At 38.7% G+C, this 21,412-nt stretch overlaps 2 protein-coding genes across 2 annotated transcripts; both read right to left on the reverse strand.

Moving 5' to 3' along the window:
* Window positions 1–727: 727 nt before the first annotated feature.
* Window positions 728–6,568, reverse strand: ocstamp (osteoclast stimulatory transmembrane protein). The gene is made up of 3 exons (XM_065960855.1): window positions 6,483–6,568; window positions 2,856–3,870; window positions 728–2,765 (listed from the first exon to the last, which is right to left on the reverse strand). The coding sequence occupies exons 1-3, from the start codon at window positions 6,518–6,520 to the stop codon at window positions 2,412–2,414; spliced, it is 1,407 nt and encodes a 468-aa protein (XP_065816927.1). The 5' UTR covers window positions 6,521–6,568; the 3' UTR covers window positions 728–2,411.
* Window positions 6,569–7,995: 1,427 nt separating this feature from the next.
* On the reverse strand, window positions 7,996–19,879 carry slc13a3 (solute carrier family 13 member 3). The gene is made up of 13 exons (XM_020636916.2): window positions 19,482–19,879; window positions 17,484–17,749; window positions 16,716–16,894; window positions 14,954–15,020; window positions 14,160–14,339; window positions 13,935–14,060; window positions 13,643–13,735; window positions 13,435–13,539; window positions 13,200–13,297; window positions 12,025–12,137; window positions 10,945–11,106; window positions 10,194–10,331; window positions 7,996–9,863 (listed from the first exon to the last, which is right to left on the reverse strand). Exons 1-13 carry the CDS (start codon window positions 19,587–19,589, stop codon window positions 9,681–9,683), a joined length of 1,818 nt encoding a protein of 605 aa, XP_020492572.1. The 5' UTR covers window positions 19,590–19,879; the 3' UTR covers window positions 7,996–9,680.
* Window positions 19,880–21,412: the final 1,533 nt, after the last annotated feature.

Genomic DNA, 21,412 nt, shown 5'->3' on the forward strand with positions numbered 1-21,412 from the left:
CATTTCTTATCGCTTGAGGGACTTACTGTACACGAACATGCATCATAATTTGAAGCTTTCTATTTCTGTGAGGCACAGTTGGGAACCCTTTCATAGCTCCCGGCACTCTGGTAGTGTGGTAGATGCTGAAACTGATAAAAGCTGCTTTGAAGAAATAAGAAATAAAATCTGCTTTACAAAGCTTCAAATAACAGACTCGAACAAACCACTTAGTAAAGCTCTTAAAACATTTACCTATGGAAAGTACTTTCAGTATGAATGCTAATTCATGAAGGATGACTGCATTTTCAAGGAGGGAAGAATAGTTTTCAATTGCAGAGGATTCAGTCCAACAGACATCCTCGAATGAATAGACAAGAGGTTCATAAAGGGAGAAATAATCCTGCAGAACAATTTTTGTCCAGGTAGTTGACTGATTGAACTTCTGCATGCTAAGGAGTCCATCCTATAGGGTCAGACAAAGAACTATGATTAGTGTACTTGTCTTCAGCTATATGCACACATTCTTTCTGGAGGTGGGTCAGCTAGGAACACATGCCTTGCATTTAAAATTGGTTAGAACTAAAGGGCATTAGCACCAAGTTACAGTAGGATCTTAAGGAACCAAACATGCCAGGCTTAAAAAATATGTATCATTGTTCTTCTTTTGTAAACACATGCTTGTTTAAAAATGGTTGTTTATTCAAACCTTAAAGCAACTAGGAAGGAAGGAAATGGGAACATTGGATAGCAAAAGGTACTTTTTTTATTTTCATTCTAACATTAATCAATCATCTGCTTCACTGCCTTTCTGGGGAGAATAAGCCCAGAGCTGTCGCACACACAAAGTTATCAACACGCTGATGTGAGAATTTATAGTAACAGAAGCTACATGAATAATTCATTATTTCTAGACCAACAACAGTGTACCGTCTTTACACAGGAGGCTGAGTTTTGAGACATTAATGAAGTGGACAGAAGTCAGGAATAAAAATAGATTAAAAACAAGTATTCTATTATTATTCTGGGGTCTTAAAATAAAGTCCCAAAGCCTCATGGGAGTTTTCAAGCAGCAGTACGCTGATGAAATGCGAGGGACTTTTTTGAGAGAACGGAAGTGATTTCGTTTTTTCATCGAGGGCATGTTGGTCAAAATAGGCTGATGATTTATCCGCTGTGTGTATGAAAAAAAATTATTTCACCCAATCACAACTAATTTAGGAAGTTGTCAGATCCCCCCTATTGCTGTTCAATTCCTGGCAGAAAGTAGAATACAACTCTCTGCCCTCATCTGTCCGAAGCACATTAGTGGCATCTAGTGGGTCTGAGCGGTATAGATAAAATATGAAAGAACACACTCATCACACAGAAAACAGTTGTTCTGTATGTGGATGGAAACTAGTGAGGTGGGATATCTATGAAACCACATGAGGGGGGGGAGGGAGGGGAGCAGGCCCATAAATCAGAGCTAAACATTAAACCGACCTTGTGGACCAACATTAATGAAAAAATATTTAAAATGACTTTAACTGACTAATCATTCCTGTTCCGACTAGTAAGGGTGATGATGTTCAATATTCTAGTCGACTAACCGCATGACTCCACTGTCGCCTCTGACCACAGTGGGCCTCTAAAGCCCCGCCCACCACCGACTGAAGCATTCTTCTGTTGTTTTTTTTGTTCTTTCATCTGAAATAATAATAATACTAAACTGTCAGTTTGTATAAGGTTAAAATACCAATAAATTAATGCAGTCAGTCTTAATATGCAAATAAGAAAAGTAGACTGTTGTGATTGCTTTGTTGCTGATCCTGTGTAATGATGATGGCAATGCGTCAGGTGACCGTGGGAAATTAAATAGCCGATAGCGGAAACATGTTGGCAGTATAGGCAACGAGTTTGACATCCCCTCAATTTATCTTTTGCCTAGTTTTTGTTTTTTTGACTACCCATTTCAACTATCAAGGGTAAAGGGATCCTTTGTAGGAATGAGCAGACTCCATTAACAAAGTTTCTCAATGAATCGTACTTCTCTTGAGGATATTTGTTCCTTATTGTTAAAATAAAAAATAACCTCAGAACGATTTGGTAATGAAAAGTTAAAGCTACTATTTAAAAAAATCTTTAAAGCTTCCCAAAACTTTATTGGTTGAGGTGGGGCTGTATGTGCGTGTATATACCATTACACACTGTGGGCTGTAATGCATTGATATTGTTGTCCCTAGCCAAGGAAACTATTGTTGCAAACATGTTGTGTCGATCCTTTATAACAGATGATATCTACATTTCATTCAGTGACAACACAGTAATTTTTCCTAAATATTATCTGATCCAAGTGTGAAAGCCACAATCCTGACCAACAGACTGACATTACTACTACACAGCTAGTATTGCTAATAAACAAGGCTAGCATAGCACTATCCAGAGTAATTTCAAACAGTAGTAACCTCAATGGAAACAGCCTCTTTTTGCTCCTTTTTATTCAGCTTCTCTTGTGTTTTCCTCATTGAATAAGCCACCCTCCTCTCCTCTTGCTCTCTGAAAAACGATGCAGAGATCTTTCTGCGCAGACGTCTGGCGTAAACCTCGAGGAACACCAGAGAGTAGCTCATCAGCCAGAGACATCCCAACAGGAGAGTGACTCCCAGGCTCGGAGCCGAAGTTTTCACATCACAGAGCGACGGCTCCGGGTTGAAGGTCCACTTGTAATCCCTGTGGAAGTTGGTGAGCTCCCGGGTTATGCAGTTATGTGGGATGATGCAAAAAGCAGGGGGGAACCACTTAACCTAACAGGAATTTTTTTTTAAAAAAGAAGCAATTTTATGCATTTCAATAACAGAAAGCAGAGTGGTGAAAGTGTTTGTGTATTGTCTTACCTTGTAATTCACACTTATGATGGCGGATGTTGGTGGGAAATCCAGTAACCATGGCAAAATCATCTGAACTATATGATACACGACGTGGTCCAAAGCTACTATTAAAGTTATTGCAATGAAGTATAATGTTACCACAACCAGTGATATCAAACAAGAGGTGCATTCTTGACTTGTTATTTTGCAGCTTGTGGGGTTAGTTTTATTTTTAGCTGGCCTTTTGTTAGCAGCATGAGTCGCCTGGTTCTGGAGCTCTTTGCAGATGTAGCTATTATCGAACTGCACTGATGTCAGGTAAGACTTCAAATAGCGTGCAGATTCAAAGACTAGCAGAGCCACAAAAAGAGCAGCAAGAATCCTGTTCGAGAGCAGTTTGCACTCTTTGAGCAGGTTCCTGGCATGTGAGAAGTTGACTTCTATCTGCCCAATTATCTTAGTAAACCTGCTTTTGACTTCTGACACATCAACATGTGTGAAGTGATCTAACTTCCTCAAGTTGGTGACAATGCTCAAGTCTTCCCTTCTCACTTTGACCGTTTCCGCAACAAGGTCTCGCTTTGCTGTGTTCAAAGGTTCCGAGGAATTCAGTAAAGTCTTTGTAAAACCCTCAGCAGTGCATTTCAGGATGCGTGCAACCGCTCCAACATTCACCGATATATTAGGGACAACATTCAAAACTAAAATCATGACAGAGGCCGAAATGAGGAGTCTGCGTCCCTCTTTAGTACAGACAGTTGGCAGAGTCATGGTCAGTACACAGCGCAGAGGATGACACAGGAACGAGACCAGAAACACCGTAACACTGTAGATACAGGCGGTCTGAATGGAGCCTTCATGGTTGTATTTCAGAGTGTTTGACATCCAGTGATGAAGCAGGCCGCCTGTGATTACAGCGAGTGTGAGACAGAGAGACAGAAGAGCCAGGATGTTTTTGCCAGTTGGTGTGGGTACGGAGTAAACATCCCAGAGATACAGCAAGACCGATTTAAGAGCTTGTCTGCAAGATCCTTTTCTTTTCCTGAGAGGATAAAAAAACAAAATGAAAAACTTTATGGAACAGTTTGGCTTTGGAAAAAAGGCTTGTTTTTTAAATGCTGAAAGATAGGAAAAAAAACAAAACAAAGTTCCTCCTCCTATCTGTCAGAGAAGAAGCTACAGACTGTTAGCTTAGCATGGAAACTAGACACAGGGGAAAGAGTTAGCATGGCTCTGTCTGCAGGTTACTAAAATAATAATTTTATTATTATATAATCCTGCGGAAGTCTAAGCTGACATGGCATGATTTCTCGAGATCTTGACTTTCTTATGTCTTTAACTTTCTTTTGTTAACGTTTATTTATTTTTTTTAGATCTGGAGAAAACAAAAGGAACTAGACAATTTGCATTTACCTGCGGAAAATGTGCGGGAATGCTGACCGCTGGAATGTTTCTCAAAACACTGCTAAATGAAGAAAAATTAGCAGAAACAGCTGAAGGATTAGTAGAAGATGAAGAAAAAGTAGTAAAAGCAGAAGAACAAGAAGAAGTATTAGTAGAAGATGAAGAAACAGTAGTAGAAGTGGTAGAACAAGTAGAAGATACTACATAAAGACTACTTAAATGCAGTCAGACAATGAGAAAAAGGGGAAAACATCTCCCTATTGAGTACTAATTTCAAGGGCTTAAATTAAGAGTTAGTGGCTAAATGATGATTTTGTGATCAAGAGGAGAAATGGCCGAACGCGTTGATGTGATTTTCATGTCTGCGATCCAAGAAATGTGGAAACCACAGCGATCTAAAAAGTTAGTCCCAAGAGGTTTGGTCAGGGAAGTTTTTGGGAAGTTTACCATTACACCAGATGGTGAGTTATCTGGACCACCTGCCGCTTTGAAGCTCACAGTGTAAAAACCTTTGCTCCGTTTGTCCTGAAAACTCAATGTGTGAGAGAGGACAAGTTTTCCTACATTTTGAGGGTACATTTATTTGTGTGGGGTGAACATTGTGGTCAGTAGAGCAATTTGTTCGGGAGATTTTGAAACTATCTCAGAACTCTGTTGCACTCTAGCGATGATGTCACGCACTCTAGCCCCGAACATTCCACCACACACACACCCATTCAAAAAATGTGAAAGCAGTTAAAAACATCACAAAACAGTTGGAGGTACAGTTTGAAAAGTATAAAAGGTAGCAAGAAAAGTGAAAGTAGTTTAAATAATAATAATAAAAAAAAAAAATAAAAAAAATGTGAACGTTTTAAAGTAAAAATTGAGTCTCTAGGCGGAACAGAGCCAACGTTATAAGGCTGAGAAGAAAGTGGAACGTTTGAAAATTTTCCATTTACCTCATTTGAATGGGGAAAAATTTTGTGGAAAAAGTGAAATAACTTAAAAAGTAAAAGTAGTTGAAAAGTAAAAAAGTCATGCAAACGTGTTCCGAAGAAGCCGAATACTTAGTATGATAGTTGGCTGGTGGAAGTAGCACAAACGGTTGAAGAGTTGAAATGCGGCTAAAACGTACGGAAGTAGAGGAAGAATATTAAAGATTTGGATAACAACAGTGTGAATGCTGTTTACACCATTCCCATTAATTAAGTTTTTATTATGGGAAAACCAACGCTGGTATTTTGAGACAATGAGATAAAAAAAAGTTGAGATGAAGCAGATGTACTGATAAATGGCTTCACCAGGCTTCAGTGAAATCAATACTTTATCTTTTTTATAGGCTTGATAAACTAAATAAACATGTATCAAAGATTTTAAGAGGTGTAAACTTCTGACCCCTGCCAGCTAGTTGTTTGTTTGCTGAGTCTGTATGCAAGACTAAACTAAGCTAGACAAAGCTCACCATCTTCTGGGTTCAGCCTCACATTGCTGAGAAAGAAACAAGACTGAACACTCATCTGTCACTCAACATGAAAGCAAATTTGCAAAACATCCAAATCAACACAATTGAACCGTAGCAACAGTGAAGGAGGTGTTTAACGTAGCTTAGCCAAAAGACTCAGGTCAGAGGGAAAAACAGCAAAATGTGTTAAACTTTTTATTAACGAAAAAAGATAATCAAATCATGATAGGGTGTATTAACTCATAATCAAAGTAATCACAGTGAACCAAAGACAATAGCGGTCAACAAAAAATATGTCAACCCAGCTCACCTCTCTTCCACTGAGAACAAAAGATGAACAGGTGAGTTAAATCAATACAACCTCCCTTCCAATGTGACCCGCTATCCCCCTACTCAGTATAATCCCACAATAAATTATATCATAATCAAAAACCCAAAACTCTGAAATATAACACACTACATACCTTAACCTTAAAAATACTTCAAAAGGTAGGCCTACACTTAAATTCATCCAGGGCTCCAACAAGAAGTCAGTCTTTATATGCAAATGGTTAAGCTGAAAATGTAAATTCTTTTTACTCTTTGGGTTCGATTCTCGTTGAATATAGAAACTTCTTAGCAAGGTCTCCCTTTGAAAACAGATCTCTGGACTCATTGGACCAACCTGGCTAAATAATATGCATCAGAACTAACCTGCTATGAAACTATTATTGAAATAATGATATAAACAGATCATTATGGAAAATCTAAAGAAAATCATTTGGCCTTTCAGACGAAATTTAAAAGGCATAAGTAACAGTTCCTACCTGGCAGGCGTAATAATATTCTCCCTGATGGACTTCATTCTCTCTATGAAACTATGAGCTTAAGATTCAGTGTCAGGAGGACTGTGAGGGTGAAAAGGGGAACTTCTCTGAACAGTCACTGTCATGTTGGTATTTGTGGGTCGCCTACAAGTTCCCATGAGAAAATAGGTGATTATAAAACAGCTGTTCTGTGTGAAACATATGGTGCACATGACACAAAATCATATGGAGAGACATGATGCAACATGACACACGCACAATGTGACACTGGTCATACAAATTCAGTGTCACAATGACAACATTTGATGCTGTTTGTACTATTTGTTCCAGTTAACCCACATAATCGGACAGAAATAGATGAAATACTTTTCCAGGAATAAAGGTTATGCCTTAACACTTATCAACTTTGGTTTGGACCTTCGCTCTTCTGATTCAGAGGAAGTGTACAGTAGCTATTTGCTACGATTTGCAATTATTTCAGGGTGAACCATTCCATGTTGTTTGTTATCTAGACTCATTTTCCAGAAATAGTTTTCCAAAATTAGTCATATTTTTTATTGTGGGTGTTTGGATCGTTTTGTTTTGTGTAATTTTCTCTGTTTTTGTTCTGTTAACAAAGCTACCACTACACTAGCTATCTGCTCGATCCTACACAGTGTTGATTTGTTGAATCATCCTGCTGTTGGACCAGCTGTTGCCCTTTTTTTTCCTGTTACTTTTAAAGACTGCATTTAAGTTTCCTAATCAACCGATGGCGATGCCTAATCTTACCGTAAGTCAGTTATATATCCATTGTTATTATTTGGTTAATATTGACATTTTACTTAATATACCACAATATAAAAAACACATAGCCTATTTGTTGATTTGATTTGAGTAAACTCTCCCCCAAAAGATGGATTTAAAGGATAATAGTTATGATCAATAGAAAATGCCTCATTTGCATTTGTGTTGGTTACATCTACAGTAAATTAAATATTTCCTGTTGTCTTAAACTCCTGGAAAAACAGGGATATAAATCAGCTTTGGTTGAAATCTGTGTCAGAGGTTGTTTGTGTTGTGCAGACAGTTAGGAACATCCTGTCATGGTCAGTGGGTTTCAGTTGAGCATTTTACAATTTTGCATTTAATCACCACAGGACCTTTTGCACCGGCTCTGCTAACATTGAGTAACCACCACATCCTTGCACAAGTAAACCATTGTTTTGAGGCCTCGTGACTTCTGAGAGTTTACTACAGCAAACAAACATTGTAAGGAATTTACAGCTGTGTGCTCCCTCTGGCTGTGAGCGTGTGTGTGTCCGTGTGTGTGTGTGTGTGTGTCTGTGTGTGTGTGTGTGTGTGTGTGTGTGTGTGTGTGTATGTGTGTGTGTGTGTGTGTGTGTGTGTGTGTGTGTGTGTGTGTGAGTGTGTGCTCAGAGGACAAAATGTGTTGAATATGTGTGAAACCTGCAGTACTGCAGATACAGCTTGTAATAACCCATTACAGGAAATAAAAAGACCAACTGAATAATTGTACGGACTCAAAAACTTTATTTCCTATTTTTTTTAATACAAATCACTTTGAAACAAAATGAATTCATTTGTGTTGATTTCTTCTCTCATACAGATTGCATATTTTTATATTCAATGGCTTTGGCAACTTCACATGTGCCATGTAACACATAAACAACTCACATCATCTCTTTTTGATTGATGAAAACATTTTCATATTTTACAGTGGCATATCTTATATATCTATAAATCTTCCAGCAGAGGTCAGACTGGTAGCAGCAATATGATCAGAAAACTCTAAAACTCTAAAAATATAAAGCACTCTTCAAAGCTCTGTCTGCGGTTGTTGAAGGTGTTGAGTTTTAAATTCTCTCCTGCCCAGTTTAAAGACAGCTTGAGCTTGTTTTACCTTAGTGCATCGTTTCAGCCTAAACCTTCAATGAGGCTTTTTAAACTGGTTATGAAACTGTTTTATTTTAAATAAAATAAAAACTCATTTTGACCTATCAAAGCAAACAAGAGCACTGGCAAAAGACTGGCTTTGTTTTTCTAGACATTCTTGGGTCTTGCGCCATGCAAAATCAACAAAAAAACCATCAAAGAGCTTTGATGTTTTCCCATCGAGCAGTCCGTTAGGCAGTCAAAGAGAAACTGGATGACATCTTTCCTGGGCAATACTTTGCCTTTAGTCCATGGCTAACTTAGCACTGATGTAGAAAGACTATTAGTTTTCAGCCTGAAATCTTGACCTTCAGAGCTTCAAAAGACACTTAAATGTAATGGGATTGAATTCATCAGAACAGGTAACAGCTGAAGCCCCCAGAGCAGTGACACAGGCCGTTTCCGAATAGCCACAGTTCAGTATGCAGTGCGTACTTTTCAGTAAGGAGTTTCAGTATACTGAACTTTAGTGGTCATTCATTGTGCAGTTTTTGGGTCCACCTCAGTATACTGAACATTTCAGTATGGATACTAACTTCTGGGTTTATGCAGTATGGATCGGATGCGTGCTTTCAGGAAATTAATTGTATTTTACCACCCACAATGCTGTGCGAAATTAAACGTAAATCGTCACGTCACGTCCGCCTCCAAATCAAAACAAACGAGCGTGGATTAATATAATCAATTTTTAATCTAGAGTTAAAGTCCCGACTGAAATCGCTACTTTTAATTAACAACAGACAATATAACAAATGTCTGCATTATTATAAAACCGTTCCCCCTCTATTTAAATATTGATTTCACTATTTAAATACGTCTTTATTGGTTTATTTTACTTTACTGTATATTACTCTTTCATTTGTACTTTCCTGTATGTACTGTATGTTATTTAGTTATTTAATTTGTCTTTTACTTGTGATATCGTTTTTTTTTACCTGACTGTATATGCGCATTACTCTTCTTGAATAAAGCTAAACAAAAAATAACTGGGGTATGCGGCCGGTTCGGGTAACATAAATGACGCCACTTCCATACTGAATGAATCAGAAGAAGTAGGAACAAATATCTGCCGACTGTGCGCGCCTACTGAATAGTAGATACTAAACAGTATACAGCACGGATAGTAGGTACTGCCTACTGCCTACTGCATACTGAAAGATTGAGTAGGTACTTGGCAATTCGGATACAGCCACAGAGTTTATATCAACAGGCAATCCCTCTGACACTTCCTCTATGCTCATGCTGAGATAGAATGTGTGATCATCAGTGTGTAGTATTGAGCAACTGGACAGATGAGAGGTGGACACCTGTAAGAACAGCAGACTTGTTCAGGGGATGAGCCCACTCTGGATAAGTGTTCAAGTTGAACATGGCGACGCCCCACGTGTTCATGGCAAGAGAAACTGAGAGAACACCCAGGATGTTCATGACAAAGCCAGTCTTCACCTGAGAAAACAGGGTCAAACACATGAGGACAGGTAATGAATATAACAATATAGCTTAGTGTGGTGGAATATCTGCAGTTATTTAGATTATAATGTACTGTGACGTCATTAGGTTTATTCACTGTTCTCTAATGTCAGTCAGACCTGATAGGGTTCAGCTGTCATTAGAACACCAAGTACAACTCAGAGAGTGTCAACTGTTTTTCCTGATATCTGCAAGGATGTTTGGTATCCTCGTGAGTATTCATCTTATGTATAAACTTTCATCAACGTAAGCCATCTGAGTCAACTGAGTCTTATTGTGTGGAGTCAAGTCTTAGTAATTTCCTACCATGTCTGTGACCATGAGATGTCCTGATGCAAAGGCGATGGAGTTGGGAGGTGTGGACACTGGCAGCATGAAGGCATATGAACATCCAATTGTTGCAGGTATCATGAAGTACAGAGGGTTCACTGAGACGTGATTAGCCTACAGAAACAAAAGGCATTATTAATGACAATATTAATAATATGATATATTATAGACATAATAAGCAGACCTATTGTCTGCTCCAGTGTAATTGACGTCACAGTTTAGTCTAGGTGGGTCAATGTGACACGACCCTGATAATGGTAATGTCTTTTGGGATATATGCGATGCCTTTCAAAAAGTTCTGCAGATGTGATTGAGCAAGACACGAGAAGTGTGATGTTGAGTCATGTCTCCTCGAGTATTCATCTTATGTATAAACTTTCATCAACGTAAGCCATCTGATGTCAACTGAGTCTTACTGTGTGGAGTCTTAGTAATTTCTTCAACAGTTACTTTGCAGTATCAGCTCCGGTACAAAGTTGAAAAGCCCAAGATAATAATTAATACCAACAGCAGTTAATGTCCAACAGCCTACAAACATAAGAACATCGATTGTGAGAGTTAAACACGCTAACTAAGTCTTTGAATAACATAAAGGATGAGGTCGGCAGGAAACTTGTGAAACATTAACAAGTCCCTTAGTGTGAATTTGGCCACAGTGCCAACAGGAACACACAGCTAACAGATTCCAGTCCCACTATCTATCTTTAATTTGATGCCGCAGTCTTACCAGTTCTGCAATGACGGGTAAAAATATGATAATCGTGGCAGTGTTGCTGGCAAACTCAGTGAAACACGCTAGGAAAGCAGTGATCAACATCACAGCTGCAGCAGGAGGGACCTCGGCCAAAGGCTGGAGGTGGCCTCCCATCCATGAGGCGAGTCCAGACTCCTGCCAAGAGCCACAAGAGAAGGTTAAGGGTCAAAGATCAAATCAAAACATAATACAGCATAGCGAAGGACAAAACCAAACAGAGCAGAGCAGCACAGAGGAGAAATGAGAGATACAACAGAAACATTACATGTAATTCATCCTGCATTCAGGTGGAAGGAAACTGAAGCAAACTAAGTTACAGTTTGTTAGCCTAGCATACCGTAAAGACTACAAGTACAGCTAGCATGTCCGTGTTTATAAAGTTTGTTCAAATATAAATGAATCACATAATGAAAACCAGATTTTGTAACATTTTTACAAAGCCTCGCAAGTAAATTCCCCTTGTTGGCTTAGCTAAGCTAAGAAGCTGTAGCTTGGCTGTAGCATTTACTCTCTAACTTCGGACAGAAAAGCAAACAGGAGAATTTCCCATTTTGTTTAATCAATTTATATGGCAGAACATACAAATTAACCCATACTTAATTTGCCATATTCGCCTGCTGTTCATTTCCTTTGGACTTAATGAGTGGAAATCTCAAATGCTGTTTAAATTCAGTTTTTCTGTGTTCATGGTAGTAAGTCAACATACAACATATTTGCTAACCCATTAGCTAGCTTTGGAGAGCAGTGAATGTTAGCTTCTAAACACTTATCAGCTAACATATCTAAATAGCTGCTGATCAGGTGGTTAGTATTAATACAGTCACGGCTACCAGTAACCTAATATTAGCTTGTATGATGAATGCTTATAGCTATTGTCTCATGAATCTGGTGAACTAAAATTAATGTTTCAGATTTCCTGTATTTTTTTACATCTATAACCTGGAACAAGGCAGTATGCCATAACAGCATAGCTTTCCATCCTGAGTGTGATTGAAGAGGAAAACAGCAGCTGTATGCAAGATTGCAATTACAGCACACGGTCAAATCGTTTACCTCACAACCTTTGGCCATAGCGAAGCCGCCTCCGAGCAGCAGAATGATATTCCAGGGGACAGAGTCCTGAGCTTTTTTCCATGATAACAGAGGGACATACGGAGTATTTGAAGCTGAGGAAAAAATAGGTCGAAGATACTTTAAAGCATGTAAATCAGTGTACTTCTAGTGATGAAATATACAACAGAAAACTCAAAGAACTTGGTCATGATTGATCAGCCAGGAGATTTAGTATCCCGTTTGATCAGTTCAGTGTTTCCGACAACCATAGCATCATGCATCACCCACTTAGCGATTACGAGATTAATGCTGCTCATTTAAACATATTCTTTGGTCATTTAAAAACAGATTTCAGTATAACAATGTGTTGTTTACTTCCTGCACATACAGATGATGTGTTTCTGAGCTTTAATTGATGGTGTGTTTCATGGTAAAGACACTCAACAGAATAACAGAAATATAACCACAAAATCAGGCAAAACGATCATAAAACCAACTCAGGGTCCCTTAAAGTAGCCTTGGCTGCTTCAAATTACAAATAGAGAGGGAAACGTGAACCCTATGAAAGTTTCAGCACTTGATGGCTAAGATGGTTTTTTTATTTCTTTTTATTTTGCTTGCATCCTGTGGTTTATTTGACCAGCTGAACATAATATACACAATCGAGCAGACGTGTCTTCAACACACACGATACAGTACAGTTTGTGCACATGCTCGCACAAACACACACTTGCACAAAAAACCCCCCCAAAGTGTGACAGCATAGTTCTAAGAGATTATTATAATCGGAGAAACAGAGAAACTGTAGTTTGAGCTCCGCAGACTCTCTAATCTACATTATTAACATTCCTCAGCTTATTTTCAGCATTTTGCAATCGCTGTACTCAGACTGGCTTTGAATATTTGGTAATCAATATTATCTCCTGACCTTTCTTAATGAAACCACACCAGCTGCAGACATCTTCCATTTTTTTATATCTTAATAGGTGATTATAAAACTTTGTTCCTTTTAATTTGCGTTGATTGTCCCTCATCTAATCACACTTGATATATATGTCATGACCTTAATTTCATAATAACAGGCAGAACGAGTAGATAAGATAAGGATCACAAATGAATTCCGACTGTGCTGTCTGGCAAATTAAACATTAACAGGTGATAAAGAACCGACTGACCTTTAGGGTCGAACCACCAGCTCAGAGACGGTTTCTGCGAGGGGAAGAAGAAGAGTATAGACACAACGATAACACCAGTGACTGCATCTGAGACGTACCTGCAGAACAAGAAAGGGGGGGGGGGGGTTAACAGAAAAAGATTATGAGAAGGCCTATCAATATTTAGATTCAATGATCATTCCCAAACAGGAAGCGAAACTACAACATTCATTTTCATCAAATGTCCCTTTCTTACCCTTTTTTAAAAAACACAGACCAGCCGGTGACAAATTTGGGATCTCTCGTGAACAAGAGAACGGCAAAGAGGACGAAAAAGAAAGAGATCGCTCCCTCTGCAAAACTGAAATAAAGTTTTCAGAGTAAAATAAGTTAAAAGTTCTGGGCAACAGTGCAGTCATTCACCCTGTAACGCATGAGATCTGAAGACATACACGAGTCCTCACTTTATGGGCCCTAGTTTTCTGTAATCTTCCTCTATTAGAGCCCTCGCTCTGACCTCTGCATCAGCTCGCCGGTCGTGTTTCTTTAAGCACAATCTGCAAACGATAAAAACACACATAATGACATAAAAACATATTCTATATGAACAGAAAATACACAGTTAAGAGAGATAAAATTTCATTGTATGAAAATAGCGAGGTGGTCCAGCTAGTAAAGCATTTCAGTACATTTATCCTTTTAACCTGTATACAAACTTATTAATGTGCATCAAGCAAATGTCCAACACTACATTACCGTGTATTCAATCCTCCGTAGAGAAAAGAGATCCAAAGCCATCCCAAAACCAGGAAGAGAAGCATGAGCGGGAAAGCAAACGCAAACCAGGAGCCAAAGTTGATAAGGTCACATTCTGGAAAATAGCTGAAATACAAAGGATATGATGTCAAACTAATGGAAAAGGGTTGGTTTTAAATGCAACATGTTCACTCTTTCCGTGATGCATAAAATAAAAAAAGTTACCTCTTCAGTTGTCCAATCAGGATGAGGTTTGGCGCGGTGCCTGTAAGTGTGGCGGTGCCTCCGATACTGGCTGCGTAAGGAATACAGATCAAGAAGCCTTTCCACACCTTCAGCTGATACTGAGCCTCTGACTGGATTTCCTCAGCGGTCAGCAGGTCAGTCTGCTCCGTCCCATCTGGCCTTTTGAAGTTTTCAATGAACGTGGATTATCAAACATGGCTAAACACATTAACTCTGGCAGGCGCTAAGGATTTAAATCATCAGGATTATAAAGTGATATTAACCAGAAAAAAGGCAACAATTTTAACATTGTTAGAAAACGGTTACACCTCGATGAATACAGTATAATGTTTTTACAATAAGCATGAATATTCAGCCTAGCCTTGCTTAGCAATACAAATGAAACAGATGGAAACAGCTAGCCTGGTTCCTTCCAATGCTATATTAATTTGCTAACCAGGAAAGTGAACTACTGAACAGATTATATTTCTAAGCTTGTAGTATCCACAGAAAAAAACACAATGTTAAAAAACAAGCTGGAGTTGTACAGGAGATTTAGAGCCACAGTACTTAGTGGATTTCGCTTGTGTTGATTTTACGATTTTTTTTTTTTTCCACCAACAGTCGCCTGGCTGCGTCTCCAAATTTAACAGCTTAATAGTAGCATGGATGTATCACATTATTCTTGGCAAGTTTATTCTCATAAGATCGCCCGTAAATATACAACACACACACAAAAATAAAACACAATTTGAGTTGTATGTTAAAATATCAACAGGTTGGTCCGTTCTTACCCGTCTATTGACAGTATTTGTTTTTCCGAGGGCACTGAGGGCAGCGAATGCAGCTTTACAGAATGACCTAAAAGAAAACGGAAAAAGGCGTTGTCACATGGCCCAACAATTAAATCATAGAAAATAACTTGGTGTAGTATAAACAGCAGACAAATTACGTGCTTAAGCTACTCAATATATGGCTTTTGAGGAATCCAGCAACACCAATCACTTACCATTTCAGTATTGACTTACTTTGTACCCAACAACTTTGCGTTTCGGAAAAAACTGTACGAAGTTCACATATTGGATCACATATTAAACAGTCATTCAGACAATGTTAAAATAACACAACAGCCACGTCTACTGTCTGTGTACTGAAGTTTATGGTTTGGACTCTTCTGACAAGCAACGTACACCGGCATATATTTTCTATTTATTTAAATTAGAGGACAGCAGAAAATTCTGTAAACCAGGCACTGAATGTGTCAGCCATTGATTTGTTGACTACCATTTGGAAGTCTTTCTTATGGATAGATTCCCAAGGAACTGGGTTACAGGTTTCCTTGCTCAATCACACCTGTGATGTTCTCCCTCAGCTGATGGCTTGTCTGGGAGGCTGTACAGAGAAGTTAAAGTGTCCCTGCTCAGTCGTTGTGTATCTCAACAGAGTCAACACCATTGGTTGGATTTCTGTGTTTTCTGTTTGAATGAAAATCTCAGTTGTGTGTGTGTTTTGAAAATATATCTTTCTTTCAGCCACTTTCGACTCCAGACTTCCATTACCTTTCTGTTGACAATAAATTGGCTCCAATTTATGTTTGTCTATCATTTTGATAGAATCAGCGGGTGGCTGTTTCCTTCCGCCAAGGCCCATATTTTTTTTTTTTTACCATTTTTATAACAACTGCAGTGTTTAGTTAGTTGCCCAACTCACGACCCCTGTCATTCAGTTTTTGTTTCTTGGGGAATGTAACACTTTATATTTAGCAATTTGTGCATCATCATTTCCTTTTTTAGGGGGGCAAAACGGAACTATTTGGAAAATACTTGTATGCAACATGCTACTTCTCAATCCTGACTGAAAATTACAACTTATCAGACCCTGCAGTACCATCAGTTTTACGCTACATGGAACCATCATTTACAATATGAATATCATGCTATGCTCAAAAATTTGAGACTATGTTATCATCAGCAAAATGTTTTCTAAGGTAAAAGAAAAACAAGTGAAAAGAAAGATTATTTTCCCAATATCGTCCATACTGTACAAACAGACCTCTTTTTGTAACCGGTGATGCACACATAGTGGCATTATAAAGGATGTCGACTTTTTAGGCACTTTCCTTTGAAGCTAAAAATAAAAAAGGTACATATGTTAAGATAAATTAGATTAAGGGACGTTATAATTCAAATTCATGTATTTGATGAATTAATGTAATATCACTATTTACTACATTTATTTCTATTTTTGGTCTCCACCAAGGCCAATAACCAATAACCAAGCTAGTTGACTTGAAATGCTCAGTATGTTCTTCGCAGGTGGTGTACTGTTTAATTTCAAGTTTTCTTCTTCTTCAGGAGAACAGGTTCCTGTTTCTTAAATGTTAAAGAGTGCGGTGAGTTCGGACAGACAATCAAATGCAGCATTGCTAGAAACTCAAAGTGGGTAAGAATTCTCTGTGCGCCCCCTCACTACTCAAAGACAAACGCTGGTAAGACCAGCATCAAGGCAGTGAAAACAAGTTCATACTCAATGTCAAGTGTCAATGTGACAATGTACCATTTAGGATATCTCCCTCAGTTTCCTCTGGAGACTTGCACTTTTTCTTCAGGGTCTCCAGGTCTCCAAACAAACTCTCCAGGATGGCGTTAGCAATAGGAAGCATCATGGCTGTTGTGGCGGTGTTACTGAGCCACATGGACAGGAAGGCGCTTGTCAGCATCATTCCCATTATGAGCCTGGAAAAATACATGTAATACACAGTTTAACGTCACTGATTAGCCAAAGGAGCATTCTCACCCACAGAATGAAGCTGGCATTGATTTCTTTTAGTTCAACATATCTCGAGTCCAAAACAAATCTTCCTTACTCAAGTACTTTTCCAAAACCCAAGAGCTCGTAGCCTCAAGACCATAAGGATGGAAGGCACAGCTCCTTCAAGGGGGCAACATTTATGTACTTTTTATTTATTTTGTATTTTCTAAAGGCTATAAAATGTTGTAAAGTAGGGGGGACACTGTAGTTTAAGGGCAAATCTAATGCCTTAAATAATTCTGTTATTAAAAATACAAATGCAAAGTAGGTTTATATTTCTATGTTGTGTTTTTCTCTTCTATGAGGAGCTATAGTTTGGATATTGACTGACATTAAGATCAAGAAGAAGAAAAAAGTAAGACATTTTGACAAATAAATCAACGGTATTTATTTAGAGATATTTATCTGAGAAAATGTTTGTCGGAACAATTCTGTCTTTGTTTGAGTTCCTTAAAATAAGAAACACATTAAACATCAGCAGACTTTGCTTTGCTTCCTGTTTAGTCTTCTCACCATGCTGGCTTCACTCCCACAATAGTTAGGACCTTCAGGGCTATTCTGCGATGAAGACCCCATTCCTCGATGGACGAGGCCATCACCAGACCGCTGAGGAAGAGAAAGTTGGTTTCGAGGAAGTACTGAGGACAGACTTTCTTGGATGGAAGGATTCCCAGTGTAGGGAAGAGACAGACGGGAAGCATCGCGGTGACGGCCAGAGGAAGGGCCTCTGTGCACCAAAAGATAGCCATCAGCAACACCACATAAAGACATTTTCCCTCCTGAAAGATAAGCAGCATGGGGTCAGTAATCATCAGGCAACTTTGAAAACAATTTTTAAAAAATCCCAGGAAAGAATTTACCACAATTTGCAACATACTGATGCTTCATAGGTTAGGGCGATATTGATTAAGTACTTGGGAACATTCGTGGTACAGCTTACGTTTACAAAAATAAAATCACTGTTCAAGAGGAGAAAAGAAGACAGGTTACGTTATAGCTTATGGAGAAATGGTTATAAAGTTAAAAATGCATATATGACATCAACGTTGAGAGTCTTAAATACCTGTGTGAATCTACACTTGGCCCAATGACATTTTTTGTATTTAACCTTTATTTAACCCGGTAATTAACCCAAGCGTTCACAAGGGTGACCTGGCCAAGAGGGCAGCAGCTCACGTCATAATAAACATTACGCGCTTATATGATGCTAATGCTAATGCTAAGGTAAACAGCCCAATAGCTGCTTTGTGTTAGTTGCCTAATCATTCAAATGCAACATTAGTAAAGTTTACTGAAACTTAAATGACAATATCTTGGTTATGTGTTGAATCATTTCTAATAGATTAACACATTCATGTTTACATTTGTGTGAATAAGAATCCTGTTTGTTTGCACTGGCTGATTGATTTTAGAGAAACAGGATGCCTTCTACTGCGGCACGATGTGCAAGGGAACAAGATTCAATGACCATGTTCCATTTGAATACCAGCTTTTAAATCATTTACAAGGGAACAATGGCTTTTAATGGGGGAAACTGGGCCATTAAACGTCACTTCTTGCACCATGTTACTTTGGTTGCGCAGGTACATTATTCTAAGAAAACTGTGAAATGTTGTAAGGCAGAGATTAATGGCGGACAGCCCTGAAAAATGATCGGTATAGACTTCTTAAAAGAGGATAGGTGGGAAAGTGAAAAGAAAAAGAATAAATGTAAGAGTCCAGAAAAAGGTTATTAGGTGGTTTGTAAGAAAAAGGGAATTGTCGGGATAATGAGTTCCAAAAAAATCAATAATAATAACACATTTTAACATTATTGCTTTGCCTTAAATGTCAGTCCCCCAGTGAAATAATTTTTAATCTTCCGCAGGGTTTGGATCTGTTTGACTATAACTGCACCGTGACTCTGCACACTGGAGCCACATCACACACAGCGGGGGCCTTTTCTGGCCCCTGCTCCAGAGAAAACCTGAGACCACCACTGCATGTGTGCATAAAATACATAAACAGAATAAAATGCATTAAGAATAGTTAACTTATTAGCAACTGACAGTTGTGAACAATTGCAAAAGATGTACTTCTCAGTGTTGGACATTAGTACTCAAAAGATAACTGATGAGATTGAACTGTTGAAATGGTGATTTGCTTCCTGTTGATCTGGATTTCTTGATATATCTTATCGAGACTTTTCTTGAAGTTACGCTGATATTGCATTATCAAAGCAGGGACACTTAAAATGTATTTCTTTGTCACACTTGGAACTACTGTGGTAAGTTAACATTTGTCCTAATGCAGATTGCAGAGTATAGATCATAATTAATGAAACAAATACGACGATACAAACAGAAATTCCAAAGATTAACTTAATGCCTGTACAGTTTTCATACACAGAGTACACTGCACAGTCCTGTGTATCCTCAGAATGATGAATATATTTGATTAATTCATTAATGATGCACATTTTTAGAAACAGGCACACCTGAAATGGTATGATGTAAAAAAAAAATCTCTCACCTTTTCTGGCAGAGTAAAAAGTAAAGGCAGGAGCAGGAGAGGAGTGAGCAGGATGACCAGCTGTTTGTGGGCACACCACAGCTTCTTGGACACAGTTGAAACATTCATCCTTAGAGAGAAGTGTTTCTGTGTTCAGAGAAAAGGAGCTCCAGACTGGCTGAGGGGAACACTCAGGGAACACTTTGAAGCCTCTAGCTGAGTTCAGAGAAGATTAACTACGCACACTGATACAGTTTAACTCCTGTAGGGTGGTGTCAAATAGTTAAGAGGGACAGTCTGTCTGTTTGTCTGTCAGGTTTCCCACCAGTAGGCCTCCTCAGCATGAAGGACTGATGCATCTTTAGGCAGAGAAGTGGAAACGACCTCTGCACAGCTCGCGCATGCTAACAGACTGCTTACTGCACGACTTGATTCTCGTTTATTGGGTCACTTGTTTGGTTTGCCAAACTTTTTTCTCTTGGTTTCTCACTGGAGGTAAGAAAGTGCACCTTAACTCTTTAATAGTTCCAACAAGATTGAAGGAATTTGGATTAAGAAAAAAAATCCTGCTGGCCTTTGTTTAAGCACAAGCCTCTTTGGATTACCATTTAAAGCAGGGGTTCCCAAACTTTTCATCCCGCGACCCCCAAAATAACGATGCGAGAGACCGGGGACCCCTTCTGTCCCTGGAAATGGTTAAAGCATAACTTGCACACAGCAGCACGCACTAATGGGCCTATCCAAACACTGACATTAGAACAACACTAAAAAATACAGCAGCCTTAAACTAATTGAACAACATTTTTGTATGTAATTTCACAATAATAGGTAAAATATGTAATTTCAAGTCATTTCCAGTTCGCATTTTTTTTTGGAAGGTAACTCGCGACCCCCCTCCCAGTGTCTTGCGACCCCCACTTTGGGAACCACTGATTTAAAGAGTAAATATGCATTTTTAATAGTCTGCAGAGTGTAACGTATTGAGCTGGAGTAACCTCAAACTCACCCAAAACACAGGAACACAGCCGTCTGCTGAGTTAATCAACACGGCAGGGGATGCCTTTTGATGTGCTCTGGACTATCTCAACATCTTTAGACCTGTTGAACAATCTGTCCTAACCAACATACTCAATTTCTGATATAAAAGTATGTCGGTTCAATCCCTGAATCGGTCTTGAAACCAATCCCCAGCCAGTCACCTTCCTCAACAGCCAACGTATTAAGGACGGAGTGGTAACAAACTCTCAGGTCGCCTCCTGGTTGATGGCACTCCAAAGTTTTGACGTGGAAGTGCGTTATGCCCAAAACCGCAAAAAACACCCCTTGGCATGGAGCTTGCAGCATGCCAACGGTGTTCAGAAGACTCCCCAACAGAGTCACTCTCAGCACCTGAGACCCCACCACCTCAACCCTCAAACCACCACTACTTCGACCGTTCACAATTCTTCTTTATTAAACTTCACATATAACATTTCAGTACTTTGTCTGTGTAATTTTATGGTTTTAACTGCTTGAGAATTTACCCCAATGATATGAGGCAGATTTACAAATGAATTAATTAACTAAGGTTAGTTAATTTATGCTCATTCTTTGAACTGGTGCCCCGAGTTATATTAGAAGTAGAATAATACGCTACAAGAGCTTTTCATTTTTTTTAAATACCAATCTTCTGACAAGAGTTGTGGTAAAACCCGGGAAGAACATTTCACAACCTACACATGAAAGATATTTCATGGATGACCAAATAATATCAACCATTTACTAATGGCCACGTGATAAAACTAAAGTGTACAGCCATGCTAGCAGCTCTGTCTGTGAAGCTGCAGGAGCAGTGATGCTGCTTTGAGCTAATATTAGCATGCTAACATATACACAACTGATAATGGTAACACAGCAGAATGTTTATTATTGTCCATTGTCTTAGTTTAGCTTGTAAGCATGTTAACATTGCA

The sequence above is a fragment of the Labrus bergylta genome, chromosome 12 (genome assembly GCF_963930695.1).
Source record: "Labrus bergylta chromosome 12, fLabBer1.1, whole genome shotgun sequence".
NCBI classification, from domain to species: Eukaryota; Metazoa; Chordata; class Actinopteri; order Labriformes; family Labridae; genus Labrus; species Labrus bergylta.